The sequence below is a fragment of the Neopelma chrysocephalum genome, unplaced genomic scaffold (genome assembly GCF_003984885.1).
Source record: "Neopelma chrysocephalum unplaced genomic scaffold, ASM398488v2 Primary Assembly neopelma1_139, whole genome shotgun sequence".
In the NCBI taxonomy this organism is placed as follows: Eukaryota; Metazoa; Chordata; class Aves; order Passeriformes; family Pipridae; genus Neopelma; species Neopelma chrysocephalum.
Genome location: NW_020897801.1, coordinates 784,194 through 805,567, shown reverse-complemented (window position 1 = coordinate 805,567; position 21,374 = coordinate 784,194). Strand labels below are relative to the sequence as shown.

The window sequence follows — 21,374 nt, the reverse complement described above, 5'->3', positions numbered from 1 at the left end:
TAGGAGGAAATTCTTTACAGAGAGGGTAATCAGGCATTGGAATGGCTGCCCAGGGATTCTCTGTCCCTGGAAGGTTTTAGGATGAGACTGGATGTGGCACTTAGTGCCATGGTCTGGTAACCATGGTGGTAGTGGACCAAGGGTTGGACTTGATGATCTCAGAGGTCCTTTCCAACTTGTCTGATTCTATGATTCTATGAATGGCAGAGAAATTAGATTTTTACTGGAAGAATAATAACCTTACCAAGATCATGACTTTTAGAAGGAAGAGAGGGATATCATTGCACACATTTTTTATAATTCAATTATTAGAATATTTTATTTGTAGGAAAAAAATAAAATATAGAGTTTTCTCCCTTGTTTGGAACAAAGATTTAAATAGTGAAAGTTCCTGCTAGTCAGAAACATCATCAATTCTAATCACGTAAGTAGATTCATGCTGGAACAAGCTCCAGATGGGTACACTCTTGCAGCCATAAGGAATCCAATGAAAGCTATGCAGGTTACTGCATATAAACCCCCCAAAAATTGTTGATGAATTTGCACTTCTGCTGAAAATACACTTTCAATTCAGCACCTGCTAAGTCTTCAGTAGAAGGGAAAACTTTCCCTTGAAAAAGACTAGACACCTTTCCCTTGAAAAAGACCGAACACTTTCTTCCTGACAACTATTGAAAGGTCAGTAATGGTGTAGAAGACAGTCACAGGCCACAAGCTGTATGAAGCTCCACTGCTGGCTGTACACATTCCTGCTCTGCAGTGGTCCACCACTACTGCAAACACTTCTCACTGTATGTCCAGGGGCTGCTCTTTTACTTTAGCTTAAACCTGCATCTCACTACCTTGCAGCACCATGACTTTAATCCATAATTGGTGCCGCCAGATTTCTTTTTCTAAGTGAATTTTCAAAATGTTCAAGAGAATGTACCAAGAACACATCTAAATATCTAGCAAAGTTTTCTAAGAAGTGCACACATTCTGTGTGAAATCCTCATCCCATCAGTGAGTGAAACTTGTATTCAAACATAAAATGAAAACTACATAATTTATAGGGATTTTTTTAATAAAGTTAGAAAATGGAAAGTGATAGCACCTGGCTTGAATGAACTAAAAAAGCTCAGCCTGTAATGTACTCTGATTATTAATACCTAAAAATTGAAAAGAGTGCATCTGTTCAATAAAAAAATACTGTTTTACTGTCTGCAGCTCAGAAGTTTATAAGCTATTTTTAAAATTATCTAAATTACTGGATTACCATAGAAACGTTTTGTTCACTGGCTATTTTGAGATCTTGAGTGTTTGGAAGTGCATGCTAATATTGTGAAACTTTAAACTTGCTGCAACTTTGTAATACAAAGTTATCAATTCAGGAAAGCAAGCCAAACTAAACCAAGCAAGAAAGCATCACCTCCTTCCCCCCAAAAAAAGGAATAAAAAAAGCCCAGAGAAACGAGCAACACAGTCCCCACTCATACTTACACTCTTCTTGATTTTTTTCTTTCCTTCTGCAATGACCATCCAATGCAGCATCCTGGAATGAGAAAGGTCAGTACCATCTCCTCCATAGGTCCACGTGACATACAAAAGGTGGTTGTAATATTCTGTGGAGGTAATCTCCGGTGCCACTGGTGCTGAAGGAAGAAGGCATGTTTGTTATAGACAGGGTCTAACACAGTTGATTACCAAATCTAGTAATAAACTCTGGATCCCTCTTCAAAGGATACTGTTGTGAAGAGAATATCACAAAGTTAGCAGAAAAGTATTAGTAAAAGCTACTGCATCTGAGCTTTAGCTGAAAGATAAGAAAGCTGTCATTGAACCTGGGAGATAATCAGAACAAAAATACACTTCTTTTTGCAATCTTTTGGTTTAAAAAAAAAATCACAAAGCTACTGGCTGATACAAATAATTTTTTGAGTCAACATTTATAATTGGAATTCAAAATTAAGCTAAAAGCCTCACATGTTGTTTCATTGTGTTATTGCACTGAAAAGAAATAATGAATTGGTACATTGAATAATTGTGATAGTTTTTCCACAGGAAAAAATACTGTCTTTTCACTGAGCTCACATCTTTCTAGGAGGAAAAGCCCAAACCCTGCAGTTTTACAAAGAACAACTTTTTGCATGAAAGTTATGACCACCTTTGTTCCCAAGGTGAAAGTCCCACCACCACAGAGGGCAGTCACAGCTGACAGCCACCTAAGGACCAAGTGTCCAACCTACAGGCACGTGGTACCTGCATTATTAGGTATAAGGTGAAACAGCTCTTCTCCATCCTCTTCCTCCCCACACTCAGCTCCTGCCCAGTCCTGTCCTCTGTGCTGCACAGCTCAGATGGCCCCACCACAGGCTGTTTGATGGCTTGTTTTGTGCTGGAGCTGCCAGCAAGTCCTTGGCTCCCTGTGCAGCCCGAGAACCATAGAATCATTTAGGATGGAAAAGACCTTTAAGATTGAGTCCAGTCATTAACCCAGCACTGCCATGTCCATCACTAAACCATGTCCCTAAGCAACACACCCACATGTCTTTCAAATACCTACAGGGGTTGTGACTTGACCACCTCCCCTAGTTGGGTCTCACCATCTGTGTCAGGAAGTTTTACACCCCACACACTTTGCTTTGCTGTATTTCCAGCAGACATCTGGTAAGTTGAAGTCCCTCTGAAGAACAAGGGCTGGCAACTGAGAGATTTCTGCCAGCAGCTTACAGAATCCTTCTCATGGAGTTCTGTCCCTGAGCAGAGGAGTTCCCTACTTGAGCACACCTCCCATGGGGTTGCTCACTTCTGCTCTTGGTGCTGGCCTAAAAGCAGGGCACTCCCTGCAGCTGGCACCTGGGGCACCACATATTCCCACTGGAGCTCTGCCTGGGCAGCTGCATCGGCCACGGTGGGTGCAGAGCTTAGGGAGTCTGTGGCTTTCTGGCAGGTGGACACCACTGCTCCCTGGTTGAGTTGGCAGGGCTTCAGCACTCTCCCTGCATGCCCTTCTGCACAAGCTGCCATGCCAGCTGCTGTGCCACATCCTGTTTTGCCTGCCCTGTTTGTGGCACTCCTGGTCACTGGCGCTGCCCGTATGTGGGATGGTAGAAGAAAGACAGCCAGCTCCAGAACAACTCATCTCCTCCTAAAATAGATATTTAAGATGAGAATTACCTCCTGGAGGTGTGTCGTCACTAACTGCAGAGAGAGCACAGTTGGTCAGCACACCTTGATTGCCTAATTAGGTGTCCCAGTGAGGAGCTAAGTTAACACTGAGTGGAAACCCAAAAGTGAAAGTCAGTGATGAGTAAAGATCTCAACACTCTCTCAAAGTGATAGCAGTGGGATAACCTGGTAAAACAGGGAGACATATGAATCTCTATGCTTGGCAGATTCTCAGGCAGCAACATAGGGAAAATGGTACGGACTGATTGATCTTCCTCTGCACGTGCCCCGTGGAGTCCAGTGTGTTTGTGCAAAGGCAGGTCAGACGCAGCTGCCTCCCTACCACCAGGGTCCTGGATGCCAGCACAGCTGCGGGTGCCAGCAGCCAAGAGGAGACCAGGACGGCCTCGGAGCTCGGGTCTGTCTGAAGGGGCCACAAGATGTCACTGCTGCTTTCACGAAGGCTCCTATGACTTTGGCACTGACATATTCGTTGGCGAACCGATTTACTGAAGTAATCACTGAGGAAGGCAGCAAATACAATGCACGGACAATTTAGAGCCATTTAGAAACGTTTAGTAAGATTATTCTCCCAAATTCATCATGAAGATGCCCTTTTATGCTGTTGAGAGGAAAAAGCCTAATTTATTTAAAGCAATGTTGCTTTTAACTTCTAGAGTTCCCAGTCCAGCCCTTCTCACAGATCATGTATTCCTTACAATTTAAGGTCATGACTGGCATGAATATTATACACTAATAGTAATTTCCCCCTGTACCTTATTATTGATGACATGCTTTCCCTCTTAATGTTCACACAAATGTTTGTTTTAGGTGTCTTACAATGAATGTCCAGCACACGTCAAATGAGACCAAGGGCCAAGACTTGTGTGACCCACTCCCCTGGCTCCATGTGCCACTGAGAGCTGAGTGGCACAGAGAGGCTGTAGGAAATTATATCCCACTGCTGACCCGGTCCAAAGTGACAGCTAAAAGCATCCACAGGCAGCAGATGTGGTGACAGTCACTAACACCAAGAGTCTGTCTTTCTCACTCCTTTTGCTTCTCCAAAGATAAAAGCATTCCCATTGTAAAAAGAAAATGCTGGTGGTCTAAAGAGTCCTTACTTTTGATTGCTTTAAATCCAGCTGTGTTTAATGCCACAGCAGGTGGCATTAAACTCATTAGTCACCACAGCAACACTGGCAGCACACAATCTCTCCCTGAGTTAAAATAACAGTGTTCAACTGCTGCTGCAGGAGCCTGAGAGAACAAATGCTGCTTCTGACAAGTCTCTTGGATCCCCCAAATCTCCTCGATGCTCCTGGGGACATCTGACTAGTTGTTGTGGGAGAGAGCTATATATCATCTGGTGTCTTGTAATACCCTTTTCATTCAAGTACTGCAGTTCAGTAAAGCCCCAGCCTCACTAGAGACTCCACACAAGCAGTGGGATCCTGCTTTAGGGAAATGGTTTATCTGCTCTGAGCTTTCTGCAAGGCACGTTCCCAAACTCCCAGATGATCCTTCTACTTTGTTTTTAAAACTCAAGCTTATGTTCCAGGTGCAGAGGTTAGCTCTCCAGTTATACATAGAAGAACTGACAGATGGTGTACTGTCAAGACTATGAAACCTCCACTCCAGTATTTTAAAATTTAAGGGCTTTTTGGTGTGGTTTGTTATTTGTTTTAATTCCTGGCAACCTGTGCAGGGGAGCTAGTGCTTTTGGAATGATGCAAAACGAGACCAAGTACTCCATAAAACCATCTGTTCCCTCTCTAGAAAGAAAAAGGTTGAGGGTGATAAAGAACTCTGCAGTCCCTCGATAACTCGAAAGAGTGAAAAGGCAGCACCTACGGGGAACAAATATTTCACACCTGCAGACATGACAAACTGGTATGCCACGTTCTCACAAGTTAGCCCATCAGCAGCCCCTGGACAAAGCTGAAGAGATTGCAAGTAATAAGGCAATCAGAAGATAGGAGTGTGGTGACCATTTATTGATAAGCGCTTGTAATTTAACTAAATCAGCTTTCTTTGTTAGGACTCTTCACTTAAAATCACGGTGTGATTTTATTAGCTCATTGCTATTCAACATTTCCATCAATACTCTGAAAAAGCAGTGTTGATGAACCACTCAAGTAATGTGGCAACTGGCAGGAGTGGAGGAGTTGGACAGTGCTGTGCTTCAAATTATTGCCCCCCACGCTGGGCCTGCTCAGACAAAATTTGTTTCAAAGTGCCAGGTGCAAAGTTGAGTCTTTTTGGAAAATGGTATGTAGACAACGTTTCCCAAATGATAAATTCTGTTAGAAGCCACATAGTAGAAGTAAATCAACACAGATTTCCAGTGTCATGCTACAGCAAATGCAATCATCTAGATACACAAATGGGAGAGCTTTGAATACTGAGCTGATTTTGCCTCTAGGGGAGTATTCAGCAGGCTGGTATTATGCTTCCAGTTTTTATGTACTTTAGTAAAGATAGTAAAAATTAGAAAGGCAGAGTAAGGGAAAAAAGTAACATGAGAAAATACAGAGAAAGCACCCAAAGAGTTCAATGGAAGCAATTTATTAACAGAAAAAAAGTGAAGCTAAATTCTGAATAGAGAGCAGAAAGAAAAGCTTTATGTCTCTTCAATCAATAAGATAAAAGTGCAACAAGAATTTTGAACTGTATATTAAAACTAGAACAATTCAGATCAGAAACACAGGGTGTAAACTTTTGATAATGAGAGGAATTAACTATCAATACAACTTTCCAGTTGGATATTTTCACTAAGGACCGGGTGACCTTTTTTAAGAGAGGCTTTGTCAATCATAAATGTATGACATTAAGAGATTCATCCATTTCTGGTTCTGTCTACATCTGCTAGTTAAGAAGTTGATCCATTTTTCATTTAACAGCAGTAGCAGTCCTTACTGTCATCATACAGAGATTCAGACTGATACTGATGACGGCTTATATTTTAGAAGAACCTTAATCTCCCTCATTTCTCCTGCAGGTTTCCAGAGACACAATATTGAAGTGAGTGTCCCACTGGAACATTTCCACTCCAAAATGCTGAGCCTGGTACCCAAATCAGTTGGAAAAGACATTTCTTCCCTCATACAGCAACCAACCAGCTGGAAAATTGCTTCCTTACAGTGCTACAGAAAAGTTGATTGATGCCAAAGGACAATGAATATCCCTGGAGACCCTTTACGAGGCTATGGTGAGTGTTACAAGTTTCTGATACACTGGAAAAGTGCCAGAATTTGTCTGCAGTGTAGCTTAGGATCAGACATCCCAGCATGGGAAGGTTTCTGTTGGCTTCAGTGGAGCTATGACTTAACCTGCTGGTAACTTTTCTGTTGTGGCTCTGTCAGGCACAGGCACTGTATTGAATATAATTGCAAATGGCTCTTATTCAGTTACTTCCTCAGGTACATTCTTTCGGCCTCTCACAAACAGAAAATCTGGGACTAGGGTAGTATCTGCTTTGGAGTGAGTGGCTGGGACATTATAGCCTGATTTTTCTCACCTATACTTCTGCAAAGTGAACTAAACAGTGGCACATAAAAGCAAAATGGTTCAATGGGAAACTTTGACTTTGACCTAACCAGCCTGGATGCTTGGAACATGTGGCAAGGTGCTAACAGGACCTGTTTTATGCCAGTCCCTCAATGGCTGATCTGTAGGACATATTGAAGATTCAAACCCAAAGAATCTAACAAGAGATGCCAGAGTGTGTTAAATACATGGATGGTCTCCACTGGAAGAGGGCAATCCATGTGGTTATATCAATTAACTGTAGCTGAGAATCCAGATTATGAATGACTTGACAGCAAATATATGGAAAAGTGTTTTGTAATATTAGGAAACCTAAGAATTCAGGTCTACTTATTCACCTATTAACTTCTCTGTGTGTCAAGCATACAGTGTGGTAAAAGATGAGCAGGACCACTGGCCCTCACTGGAGCCATGCATTCAGCTGATTGGAGGACTGGAACAGAGTAACCAAGCACTGTGCTTGGCATAGGAAGATTTTATATATATTCATTTAAAGCAGTCCTCAGAGCCCTCCTTAAAAATAAAATAATAAAACAAAAAAAAAAAAAAACCCCAAACCCAAACCAAAACAAAACCCACTTGGTAGATAAATATCCTAACTTGCAACTGTCTGTAGGTGAAGCACAACACCCAAGCCAGACTCTCTCTGCGCTTCTGCTCCCAGGAGCACTCCCAGAGTTTTTCCAGCTGGCTGCTTACCTGTTATGAAGCTGATGGTGGAACTGTCACAGCAGCTCAGCTCTGGGTCCCCCCAGGTCACCATGGTGACCCGGAAATTGTAATACCAAGCAGGCAGCAGGTTGGCTATTCTCTGTAAGGAGACAAAAGACAAAGAGTAGATGAGGAGAAAATTCACCAGCATGAGGTGTGACTTACGAAATACAACATTTATAAATCTAGTGCCCACACTCATTTTACCGAGCTTCCATACCTTGCTTCAGTCAAAATCCCCGAAATTTGGCCTTTCAATTTATTAAAAAATCTGTGCAGGGAGAGCAAACACAGTTGTTATGGCTCTGCTGCTCATCCACCTCATGCACCTGGTCCCAGGTCCTACGTGCCATGGGAACCTCTCATTGATTTCCAGGGAGGGAAGAACAATACCCGCAGAGCAATCTTCCTTCACAAAATTCTGATGTGAATGAAGGTAAAATATTTAACTGGAATATGCAGGCTTTTCTATTTTGATTAAATAAGTTTTGAGAATAAATTAGAAACGATGTTTTTGACTCAGATATTGTCACTTTAAAAGATGTATTTTTTCCATTTTCAAAGTGTTTTTCACTTTCCATTATCATTTATTATAAATGAAATATGAATGAAACATAAATTACTTATTAAATATAAATTAGATGTGCAAATATAAATGAGATATAAATGAAGTATAAAATGCAATATATATTATATTATAATATCACATGTAATATTTAGGTTAAATTCAAGTACTTCCATTGACAGCATAAAACACTTTAAATATTCAATTTTTATGTTTAAATGAAAAGCCTCGTGATATTCTTAAAATTCAAAATAAAAGCAAATTGGAAATAATGAACATTTTCAACAAAATGGAAATAATTGCTATTTTTACAGATCTCTGTTGTTTGCAGTGGCCTTTTTTTTTCCAGATACTAGAAGACAATGCAAATATAGGGTTTGTGATCTATCTTTATGTTTTTTTGAAATGTATCCAAATTGACACCAAAATCTTGAAGATGCTTGGACTTCTTCTGACATGCCCCTGGTGTAATATTTAAAATACCAACATCACTTTGACAACTTTAAAATAAGTTGCAGAGCACAAAATTAATGAAGCAACTAAACAGATTGAAAAAACAAATCCAGTTCTGAAGGTTCTCACCAACTCTTAGGACTTCAGGAAATAATATTTGATGATTCAGGTTGTTGGATTTTGATTCCCCTGCCTTCTCACTGTTGCTCCAGAATACACCACTCACAGATGTCAGTAGATCATCGGGAAACCTTTGGGACATGGTGGGGTTCTGGAGCACCACAGGAGAACCCAAACAAAAATTCACCAGTACCTACTTGTATGTTAAATGCCATAACAGAGGGACAGGGAGACATTCTTTTCCTTGTAGTGGTTTGAACCAGGTTTCCCCCTGAAGCTGAAAGTGGTAACCCCCAGGGGGTGGTGACCCTTGGGGTTTGACCCAATCAGTGCTCCTGCAAAATATAAACATATCTCTCTGGACCGGAAAAGAAGCAGTAGTACTTGTTGGGGGAAGAAGAGGTGGCCATGTTGTAGAGGCCACGAGGAGAAGGGGCTCCGGCCCCTTGGGGGCCTCTGCCCCCCCCAGCCCCCAGTTGGGGGGCTGCAGGGACTTGGAACAGTGTTAGCTGGACTGAGTGCCTGTGGCTAGGAGCTGGGGGAGTTTTCTCCCCTGTAAGCAGAAGTGGGAGACGCTGGGAGCAGCGACGGAGCAGCAACAGAACAGCAGTGTCCGAAGAGCAGTGGCAAAGAGCCAACTGATAAGAACCAAGAGAAGCAGCAGATGCCGGTATGCAACTGAAGCAGACACAGAGTTGTCTGAGGAAACGAAAAGAGCCAGCAGCAGAAAGCAGGACAAGAGACCCGAGCCAGCGGCAGGAAGAGAGTTTCGGAGGGTAAGAACTGGACAAACCAAAACCCCCAAACTCGCTAGAGACCCCTCCGAGAAAGAGGAGGGGGTGGTGGACTGAGTGGAGTCCTAAAATGCAGTATGCACTACAGAGAGGAGCTAAGAAGCTCCGGCCTCCTGAGAGCTCAGCCAGGATGGCCAAAGGAATGTGTGTAGAGGGGGTGACCTTGGGCTTCCCCCCCCCTCCTTGCTGCAGCTTCAGAGAAGCTGGCAGCCATCTTTGAGGCAGAGCATGGGAGCTCTGCACAGGGGCTTGATTTCCCCTGAAGATACCAGACTGTCACGCAGACCCCCGTGCTTTGTGATATGACCGTGGTGGAACGACCTTGTCTGGGGTTACGTAGTCCACGGAAAGACCCCCGTTTGAAGACGGAGGGCCGAGGGGCTTGGAGACCCCCTCGTGTGTGCTGGCAGAGAGCCAGCAACTGCTTCTGCTGCCTGGAAGAGAAGAAGAAAGCCTGCTGCCTAGAGAGAGCCTGCTGCTGAGAGACTGGAAGGGGTCTTTTTTTCCTCTTCTCTCCTGGACTTTTATTTGGAGGGAGAAGAGATTGGGCCCATTGTAAATATTATTGTCATGGTAGAGATAGATATAGAGTTAAGATTGTATGCAATGTATTATAGATTTTATTTATGTGTATAGTCTTTGTAATATATTCCTTCCCCCATATTGAGTCTCGTGTTTTTGTCTGGAAAACCCATCTCACATGGGGTTGAGATGTGGGTGGGGGGCTAGGAATCAGAATTGGATTTTGGGCCTGCTCAAACCATGACATCCTAATTCAAGCTTACTCTTTAAAATTATTCTTTAAGAAATGCTCACTTCAGCTGCAGTAACGCACTGTCAAATTTCAGACTGAAATCCAGACAAAGGCTTCCTTGAGCAGGATTTGCAACAGTAAGGGGCAACATCATCTCATTTCCTAATGAACCACATTAACTCTGGATGATAGCTTTGCTTCTTAGATGACCCAGATCACTCAGTTATTAATCTATTTGTGCTGAGTCATGATTACAAGATATTAATTACTCATTTGGTAAGTTATTTTTGTTTTTAATTTCCCTTGAGATTTATTGTCACGTACCCAATTACAGTTAAGGCACTGTAGCCAAAATGACTCCACAAATGGTATTATGCAAATCAATTACAGTAAATCACTGTGGCTCTCACCATCAGCAAAAGTTATTGCTACCCTTTTTGCATACTCATAACTTTCTGAACTACTAATTTCAGCTAAAATTGCTTTCTGTCTTGCACTACAGCAAAGTCTGATTAAAATCTGTTTACCTTCTCTAGGAAATAATGGAAAAGAGAAAGAAAATTTCACTTCATATCTGCAAAGACGCCTGTGAATACATACGTATGGGTGTTCTTAGAAAGACCAGTGTACAACTGGTTAAAACCCTGGCATAAGTCTTTTTAGCTTCAGAAACATGAAGGCTATTTTCACAAAAACATCTCTGCATCTAAGCCTTCCAGATGGCACACTGCAAGACTAGCCCACAAGCCCCAAATCCATATTATCAATATTAATTATGTAGATAAGGCTTTAGACGACACTCCCCAACGAGATGATGGAACTTTTAAAGCCTTGACTGACAAACTGACCCACAAACTGAACCCGCCTCTGGACTTGCTGAACAACAAAAAAAGAGGCTTATCTCCTGCCTCATCACTCTGCTGGAAATTTAGCACAGTTCAGCTGGCACTCCTTTACTTCAGAACAGAAAATGCCTCTAGCATTTGGGCCATTTTCTCTGCTTTGCTTGGAAAAATTGTGCCAGGCTTAAAGGCAAATGAACGTATTCATGGGGAAAAGGCTGGGCAAAGAAGTGTCACCAGGTGCCAGGACCACACAGGCAGGGAAAAGGAATAGTGAGGAATGGTCACTTTACCACAGAGGCAGTTAAGGAGACGGTTGCTGCTATTTCGTAGTAGGTTGTCCACTCAGAGGTCATTGTTGATGGGTTGAAGTAAAACATTTCTACAACGTATTTCCTGAACACCCCAAGGAAAGGTCTGTTCCAGCTCAACACCACAGCAGTAGGTCCCAAAGGGTAAAGTGTCAGATCCTTTATTCCAGTGGGCACTATAAACCAGAAATTATCATTAGTAACGTGCATGTGTTATCAGTTGCACTTTATTTTAAAACAATACCTTTCCTTAATCAAGTTCTTCCTATTTCTGGTTTGTTCCTTACTTTAATTCTCAAGAGCTTCCTTGACACAGTTGAATACCATTTTTTAAGCATTTGTTCTCCAGTTTAAGACCACTTTTTCAGAAATGTCTACAGACCACTTGGTGTTGGCTGCTTAGCTTGAGGTAAGGCACAGGGTTTGCTTTTTCATAAATGAGAGTTCCACTCTACTTTGAAAATCAGGATGCTTAGGAGACATTTCAAGATGCTCAAAAACAAAAGCATCAAAAGCCATGACACCATAAGAAAGAACTTTTTTTATCTCTAGCCCTCTTTCCCTGGGGAACCTAAAGGTTCTGTCATGTATTGCTATTCTTGCCTCACAGATGGTGACACTGAGAAAGAGGAGTCAAGTGATTTGAAAAATGTCACATAAGGGTCAACTTCTGCAACCTATACTGGTCTGGAAAGCAATTATTCTTCATGACTTAACTGAGGCTACTTAAATAAGTACTTTGCTATAATTTGCAAGGGTTGCAGAGCCCCAGCTATTGCACACTGGGTCAGAACTGAGACCAGCACCCAGATTACTTAAACCCATGTTAACACATGATTGCCTTTACCTTTATAAATCATTTACTATGCCTTTTCTTTGCTTTCTCTAAAGTGCTAATACTCACACAGTGAAAGTGAGCCTTAGGCTAAACATGGGGAGAATTGAGCACTTTTTAAAGTGGATTTTATTTTATTTGAATTTCATTCATCATTAACCACCGCTGATAACATCACAGAACAATTTTTTTTTTGCAGTTCTATTATTTTAATATCAAATTCAATATCCTTTTATGAAATGAAAACTCATACAACTGTTGTATTAGTGCATAAAAACATCTTCTTTATAATAATAAACCTATGAGATGTTCTGTTTAGAAACTGATTGCCATTTTGAGTTTAGTAAGAAACTTTTATGGAAGTGAGTCCATAAAAAAGGGGAGAAAATGAAGGAATTTACTTTGGGAATACATGATTTTACTTTCTCAAATAAAAATAGAATTTTTTAACTACAGTGAGAAAGAAAATCAAAACATTTATAAAAATTGTCCAAAGAGAGACACTTCAATAATAACTAAATATATGTTTACTTACTATATTTTTACTTTACTGAAATATACCATAATTTTGAAATTTTTATTCAGACCCAATTTATGAAAATATATAAGGATATTGCCTAGAATGAAAAGGCCCTCATCATATTCACTAGCCCACATATTTGCTTTTACATAAGGATTTAACTGTTAAAAGGTTGACTTCTTTTTCTGTTTCACTTTCTTCTCTACATCACAGAGAGGATGCAGACTTAAAAATACACCTGCTCTCCCACTGGGCAGACTATCTGTCAGAAGGAGAAGCTGGGTGACTCAGGTTGAACATTTGTCTGCAAAAGTAACTCTGTACACCGAATCTCTTTCTCTTTGCATCAAAAATGAGCACCACTAGAGACAAACATATATTCAAGTGTCCAAGGGTGAAGGCAGTTCTTTCCACAGGGCACTCTCTGTATGATTCCTGGCCATAACTTCTCTCTATTTAAGTTTGGTAATAACATTTAAATGTGAAATATCTTCCCTCCACTGAAGGAGTATTTTCACAACCTCAGTAATGGACTAGGCAACACAAGAAAAATATTCTCAGTAAGTGTTCATTAGACTTGAAATAACCAACATGACAATTTTTTACTTCCTCATGGGATCTAGGACTTTATGAATACATTGCATCTATTTAAAAACAAACTCAAAGAAATACTTTTCAAACAGTAGGTGTAGGGATTACCAATGGAAAATGTAACAGGGTCAGAAGGTGGTCCAACCAATGGTCCTTTCCGTAAGTAGACCACAACTTGGTACTGGGCACCAGGAACAAGATTTTCAATGAGGCTGCTGCTTGAATTCACCTAATAGGAGGGGAACACATCAGATATGAAGTATTTACCTGGCTAATTAGAAGAATATTGAGACTGTACTTGAATGACTCCAGTTACAGAAGGCACTGGTATCGACAGCAAAAAATCTGTTCATTGAGTCCAAAATGGCAAAACTGTGAAAGTGGTCAGGACTGACTTGACAAATAATCTGACTCAGAGAATCGCACTTGCCTGGCTGCATAAGATCAGCTATCACACTACAGACCCACTCTCTCCTGCTGTCAAAGTTTATTAAAACTTCAGGCTACGTTATTAATTTTCAGGTGATATTATTCAGGTTGGAGTATTTAGACCATGTGTTTTCAATCAAAGCCTGAGGCTTTTCATCCATCATCCAATGCAGCTATGTGAGCTGAAGGCAGCATTATGGGAAAAGCTGTCTTCTGAATGCATGTAGCAAGTGACTCCACAGTGAAATCAGAGAGGAATTATTCTCTGTCATTCTCCCCTCCACAGTATTAAAAAATGTGACTAAGGGGCATTGTGTTTTTTCTTTACAAGTTTGAACATCACCATTAACATTTCTGCTGTGCCACACCAGGTTTCAGTCAGAGCTGATGGCAGAATGCCTGACCAAGTGACTCCTGGTCTGATACAATACAAAAAATCTTATCTCCTGAAGACTCCACTAACAGCAAATGAACAGAACAGCTTTGAGAAAAAGCCTTCACACATTCCTTCTCGAGCTGCAGGCTGGTATTTCCTCCTAATATTTTCTTCACAACCTTTCCAAAGTCTGTATCACAGCCACCTCTGCACTGGTGGTTTACTGCAAAGCACATGAATGTATCAGTGCCAGCACAGATTTAGTGAGGAACAGAATTTGACTTTACCAGCTGCTTTGGAAAGCTAAATCACTTTTAAATCATGCACCATGTTAGAATGGATAGAACTTTGCACTGTATTTTGCCCCTTTTCAGCTCATCAAGAAGAAATCAAACCAGCAGCTATAAGAAGCAGGTATATATGTATAAGAACTGGTAGAATTTGATAAAAAAAATTTGTAATGGCAGAAAGAATCAAGTACCTGTAGTTAGACCTTTCTACCTACTGGCAATAAACACACATTTACTTTTACAGATATCTTGTTTATTCACAGGTTAGGTACTTATTTTTGAGTTTGTACATGAATCCTGTAGTAATTATTTAAATCATAAATGTATATACTTGTGACCTGTGGTTTATAATCACCTACCATATTGTTTTGCTTCCCATTTAAATTGACTGCACTTTTAATAAAGAACCTGAGATTACAAGCTGATTCTGAAAAACAATTCTCAAATTGTCATGAAAAGACACTTCCAAACATTTATGTTCACAGCCATTCTTGAAATAAAACTCAAAATTTTTGATATTCATTTTAAAAGACATTTTTAAAGGACAGATTCTCATATTAATTCACTTGCAGCACTAATCAGAAATTTGAAGGAGATGAAGATTTATGGGGAGTGCTAGCAGCCTCCTTCCATTCTCATGGGTGAGCAGAGGGTGCAGCAGGGCAGCACTGCAGTCCTTTGCAGACTCCTCCATCACACATATTTAGGGAGCCAGATGGAAATCATAGCACTGCTCAGAAAATGGCCTTATCAACATCTCGGTAAGGTTACTGAGACGTGGGCTGAAACCTCTCTCTCACTGAAGCCACCTGCCACTGACCCATCATAGACATGGAATCTGATGTGGGGTTGCCCCCACTAAGGCTTTCAAGTAACAGAAAACTGGCATGTTTTGGGGTTCAGGATTCTTGATGATTATAAACATGTCCCACACAGCAGCAATAAAGAACTGTGGTCCATCCAAATCACAGGTGGTCTGAATTGCTATTTACTTCCCAGTGTTGACATCTTTTCCTATGGATGAAAAGAAAAGCTGACTTCTGATCATCTCTCAACTTCCAGAAAGTTTAGAGTCAGGCTCTGTATTCAAATATAGGATAGCTAAGAAACAGATTATGCTAATTCGATTATAATGATGCATGTGAGCACTCCACTTAATACAAATGGATTACAGTACCTGCCCAAGTGTCCTCATGGTATGGCACCATTTTGCCTACTGCCACAAAAATGTCTCAAAGGGTACACCATAACTCACAGGCTTGAAGAAAGGATTGGTCACAGTCAGTACAACAGAAACCCTGTTTTAACAATACTGTGGTGTATTGCACACTTCTATTCCTAAATGCTGTGCTTTCCTGTCCTCTGCAGCCCTGAGCCTGACAGAGCCCTGGGGCACGATGATTCCAAACAGCAGGACTGTGGGAAAACTTTTTCCTGGATTTGAAAAGGCTCCAGCTTCTGCTCCTTACCTGAGTGCAGTAGTGTTTTTCAAGCCTTTGACTTTCCTTTTGCTTCTGACAGGTCAGGGAGAGCACAGACACAATGGTGTTGTTGCCGCCGCTCTCGTGTGATGCCGTCCAGGATGTCAGGGCAGTAGTGGAGCTGAGCACTGTCACGGTCACATGCTGGGGCTTTTCAGTGAGCTCCTCTATCCATTCACCTGTGGGACCTGGGACATGTCCCAAAAGCATATGTGAGCAAGACACTCTATCCATTTGAGGCACATACGTTAAAACACCCTTCCTTCATGGAATTATTTATTGCTAGTGAGGGAGGCTGGACTCACAGTTGTCCATCTCCACAGCCCTCAGGCAGTCAAAGTGGAAGCCCCTGGGAAACAGTCTGTGGCTTGAGTTATTTTACCTGTAGCAGAGCAGATGACAAAAGAAATGTGACTGTCTAGAAATTCAGACTGCAGTATTCTCTATCGCTTACCAGAAACCACCCAGCAATATCAGATTTGCTTCAAGGGAATGTTTAAAAGCAGTGATAGCCAATAATGTACAGATCATTGACCAATATTAAAGGATAAGCACACAAAATTTTTCGCCTCTCCACATACTAACATACCCTCCAAGCATACTATTAAGCCTTGAAGCGTGAAAATCAAATTCACAGAGGTCACCACAGCGAAGAATCTCATTCTCCATCAGACTTTTTGAAGCACTTGCTAGACAACGCAGCTTTATAGATAAAATAACAGTTTGGAAAATAACTTCAGCTAAACTTGGTCAAAATTTCAGATTTTCATGAAAATACTGAGTTTTTCTTGTCACTTTTAAGTGATGCCTGTGACAGCTCTCTCCTTGACATTCCTTCCTCCGTGCAATTCTAATGGCAATTTGCATTTATTGATAAAATAAAACAAATGTCAGAGCAAGAAGGTGGTGTGAGATCAGCCCATAAGATTTGACAATCCATACTGCTATCTGGGTACAACAAAAGCTTTGTGTAATACAAGCCAGTACTTTGACAGGATGATTCACTGACTGAATGCTACAAGGATAAGATAAGACTGAAGCTATGGGCAAAATTTATTCAGGCAGCAGACCCACACCCATGCAGGTAAAAAAAGAGGAATTTGATCATTAGATTAGTCCCTGGAGCCAGTGGATGTACAAGTAGTTCTTACTATTCAGAAACTGTTTCAGCATTGGCATTAAGGGAACAGAGATACTACATATCATGACCCAGAGTTGTAGTCCCCACAAAAAAGGCCTACTTTCTCAAACTTATAAAAAGAAACAGAAAAGCAATGTCAATGTAAGAGTACTTGTACACATCTCTGATTTGGCATTCTACCAGAAATACATAAAAAAATCTATCTAAAATACTAAGGATCTTGCATTTAATAGAATAAATAAGAAAACTATCAAGAATCTTCATCTGGTTTTAAAAGCCTGCAAAACCAACAGACAAAACCCCAAACCCCAAATGTGTTATATGTAAAATTGAAATATTGTTAGATTCCTGTAATGTCTTAATACTTATACCCAATGAGATTCAAGTTCATCCTTTGTTTTGCCATCCACACCCCTACACTGTGGATTAGTATGTCCTCATTTCTCTCAGGTCTCTGTCCACAGGGAGTACACTTGATGGAGGACCCTGAAATGCATATTGCTTGACCAAAATAAGTCACATCTTGTAAAATGGAATAATGTTTGATAGTAATAGCAGTGCTACCTATATGCATACTTTAATGCTTTTCATACAATGAAGCTGTCTAATAACTACTCATAAGAAAGCCAGAAAACAGTGAAATTATAACATCAGAGTCACTTTCTCTCGTGTGCTGTTTTCTCTTTTTTCTTTGTTTTTCAGTTACTGTTTCTTTCAACTATAAAGTTGTTAAAAAAATACTGGAGATAGTGGAATTGTTTGGTGCAGTTAAGCATTATTATAAGTTTAAGTCTAAATAGTTAGTATTTGTAAATGTTACGAGCTACTAAAGACACAACCTTTATTCGTAATGTACTTAAGTGCTTGAGTGCATTTCCTTTTAATATGAATTTTTCTGTCAGTTTTAGCCACTGTGTCTTGTTGCAGCATCCATGATTTGGGGAGACACTGTCTTCCCACAAGTAAAACTGTGTAGTGCTGCAAGTATTCCCCTTTATCATTATATGGGCATTCTATAGAGTATATCTCTTTCCTTTTGTAGAAAAAGGTACAAAGGTGACCACAGCCATCAGAAGGATAATGATCTGAATTCACCAACACCTGTCTCACTTGCTGATCTAATTGTCAGTCATGGTATTAGTTTACACAGTAGTGTATTATTACTTTGCCTATTACTAAATCTCCAGTTAAGAAACTCTGGGATTCTACAGGGAAATAATAAATTACTTTTACTCCTTTAAATTTAGCAGGCTGAACTACTTCACCTACTGTAATTTGCTCCGTGTTCTCTCAGAGACCATGCAATTTCAGAGTTCAGTGTTTAATTGTGCAATTCCCACACTCTCAGCCTGAGCTGCCCTTCATCCCTAACCCAGTACATACAGCATAATCCAAGAGTAGGGAAGTTAAATATTTCCAAGACTCTCTATAACCACCAGTTATTTCTTGGAATTAAATGCTGATTTTGAAAGATGCAAAAGGGCTACTTTTTTTCAGTGGGCCACTTCTGAACCCCAGGCAGTGACTCCATCACATCACCTGCTTTCAGTTCTTAGGTCTGCCAAGATGACATGATGAAGCCCTATCTGGATAGGATAAAATATATAACATATTTGCATTATATTTCCTTCACTGGCACAGGGAATTACAGAAGACCAAACTCTTCTGATCCCTCAGCAGATGCCAAAGGTGCCACAGTGGTCAAACTCTACATTACAGTTATGCTATTCTGGGAGAAAAAGATGGGATTTTTGAGATACTTACTGATGTAAAAGCTAAGTGTTTTTGCTGATTGACTTCCACGAACTTCACAAGAGCCAGAGGAGCTAAATGTTGTAACAGACAACTTGTATTTTCCTGGTTCTTTTAGTTCAGCAACAAATTTGTGAGTGTCCTCACTTACTGTCAAAAATTCCATTGAGTTCTCTAAAGCAGGAGGGGGAAAAAAGTGTGGATTAATTGAAATTCGAAAGGCTCCAGAGACTAAGAAAATTATTTACATAATGTTAACTTTTTTTCTGCCATGAGATTAAAAGGTACCCAAAAGGACTGGAATTACATTGGTAGTTATATTTTTCGCCATCAGCACAAGAGTAATTAGTGACAAATTTTGCAGTATAGGAGCAGAGTAACAATAAACCCAGGCCAAATTTTCATTCTGTGGAAGGCATGATAAAATAGGGTTGCCATGACTGAGCTAGTAAAAAACATCACACCATGAGAGAAAAGGAGCTTCTATTTTTCCACCTATTGCATTCTTATTCTGATACAAAAAAGTATTTTCCCTCAGCATGGAAAAGCTTGTGAAAGCTGCCAGAAAATAAAATTCATTTGGATAAAATACATTTTAAAGCAGAAAATCTTCAAGCAATATGGCAATTTTTTTGTATCCCCATCTCTTAAAAAATCTCCCCATTTGTTACCACAGCCTCCTTGTGGCCTGAAGAACGTGTTTGGCAGCTGTAATCTGTGACAACTGCTGATCTGAATCAAGACTACCTTTTCTGCATGTCCCCTCCAGTCCAGCTCTCCCTGAGAACCTTTCTCAGTGACAGTCTATGGTATAATGTACCTTCTTTGTCTCAAATTTCTATCAGCTCATTTCTCCTTCTTTTTATAACCAGAATGGATTTACAAAAAACTACAGTGTAAACAGTGAGATGGTATATACAACAGTATAAATGTTGTTTAACAAAAGAGAACTGCAAACTGTAATTTACCTCTCCTGCCTTACTTTTATGATGTGCAGTCAGAACTAGATGCTATTCAAGGCAAGAAACTTCTCAAGAAATACAGGGGATCTAACAAAGCCCTCTGAAGTACAGTACTAGAGAATTACTAGATAATTACTAGTTTGTAGAGACAATCCATCAATGGAATTGGAGACAAGAGGTATAAGAAGGGTTTAAGGCTCTGCTTTACCTTCCCTTTCAATATTAATATGGAAACCGTCAAACGCAGTAGGTGGCTTTGGGGGTAACCAGGTCAGCACCATTTGCACAGGAAGGAAGGGAGGGGGCTCTGGTGTGGGTCTTCCAGACTTGTTGGCATCATTGGCCTCGTAATCACTGGAAACTGCATTGACAAACTCCTCTTCACCCTCTGATGACTCAGCTTCGTTAGACCACCAGAATGGCTGCGACGTGGTTTCGTACTCAGTGTTGTTCGAGTGGTGGTCCCACCAGGCTGCAGATGTGTTTGCTGCTGGAATTTCAGGTGGGTTGCCAGAAAAATGGCTAAGCTTTTCTTTCCTTACGACTTCTTGTGGTCCCATAAATGATTCTTCTGCAAAATTTCCACTGTGCTCTTCCCAGTTGTTTCTGTTGATTGGCACAATCTGAACGGAAATGTTTCGAGGTGGGTAAGGAACTGAAAGAGAAGCAAGGGTTAGCCTTTTAATATGTGTGTGGCGTGCACCTTCAACATATGTTAATTCCCCAGACAAATAATATTTGCAAAAAACCAATGCAGCTAGGGATACTTTGAAACAACTTGTTCTTATTATTAATCTCTCTTCTCTTACATATACATATAGAAGTTGTGATTCCAGCGGGGTCAAGCTGAGTATAACTTCACAGAAGGATCACGATTCAAGAATATCAGGAAGAAAAGTAGATGTGAAGTCACAGTAATTCAGACTTCAGTGCTATTACAGTAACAAGGCTGAGTGTGATTTTTTAACAGTGGACCTTCATTTACTTTATTATGTCTTCCAGGAAGATCTTGATCAAGGTAAAAAATACCTCTATAGAACTGAATTGAAAAATATATGCAAAACTAATGTATGACATGGCTCATATTTTAAAAAAATGACCTTCACGTTGCCGTAGGTCTTTTCAAATGCTTTTAGCAGCCACCTTTTCACAAGCATTAAACATCACTTTAAATTTTAATATTTGTGAAAGCTTGATCTTAAGATGTGGGTCTCCAGAAGACAAGATTCTGCCACGCAAAGAAGTTACTTCAACTTATGCCAGGAGGGGATCACACAGCATTTTATCTGCCTCACTGTAGTTGCTTGTCTGCCTCTCCTTACACACGACAAGCATGAGTAGCCTCTGCAAATAATTTTGACTGGCCCCTTCAATGCTGGCACTTTAAAACACACTAATTTGTTCACCTCCCCTGTCCCAGCCACAGCCACTAACACAAAAACAGATCCTATATTCTCATTGCAGTTTATGTGAAAAATTATGGATGGGAGGGCATCAGGAAAGAAAAATGGGATCCTGTTGGTTGCATTCTTATGGTCCAATATCTGGATAACTATATTTAGGATCTTCAGGACAGAACTCAGTTGGCATCAGTTGGCTTTGTTCTGTTCAAGGCAATGGACCAACACCAGTGTATTCATCAGTGGATTTGGCCTTTTGATTTTAACACTGGTTCATTTCACTTTGGACCCTGAAAACTGTCTGTGGTCCAACAGATTACCAGAAGAGTTTTGGGCACTGTCCCAGGACCA

General features: G+C 40.5%; 1 protein-coding gene across 3 annotated transcripts in view; it reads right to left on the bottom strand.

Annotated features, from left to right (window-relative positions):
- Positions 1-21,374, bottom strand: part of PTPRO (protein tyrosine phosphatase, receptor type O) — a 155,171-nt gene that overhangs the window by 34,532 nt on the left and 99,265 nt on the right. For all 3 annotated transcript variants that reach the window (XM_027699730.1, XM_027699731.1, XM_027699732.1), the window contains exons 5-11: positions 19,832-20,278; positions 18,674-18,835; positions 15,757-15,956; positions 13,301-13,421; positions 11,229-11,422; positions 7,396-7,507; positions 1,480-1,631 (exon numbers count right to left, since the gene is read on the bottom strand). In XM_027699730.1, coding sequence (XP_027555531.1) covers positions 1,480-1,631; positions 7,396-7,507; positions 11,229-11,422; positions 13,301-13,421; positions 15,757-15,956; positions 18,674-18,835; positions 19,832-20,278 — 1,388 coding nt within the window. The remainder of the gene's footprint in view (positions 1-1,479; positions 1,632-7,395; positions 7,508-11,228; positions 11,423-13,300; positions 13,422-15,756; positions 15,957-18,673; positions 18,836-19,831; positions 20,279-21,374) is intronic.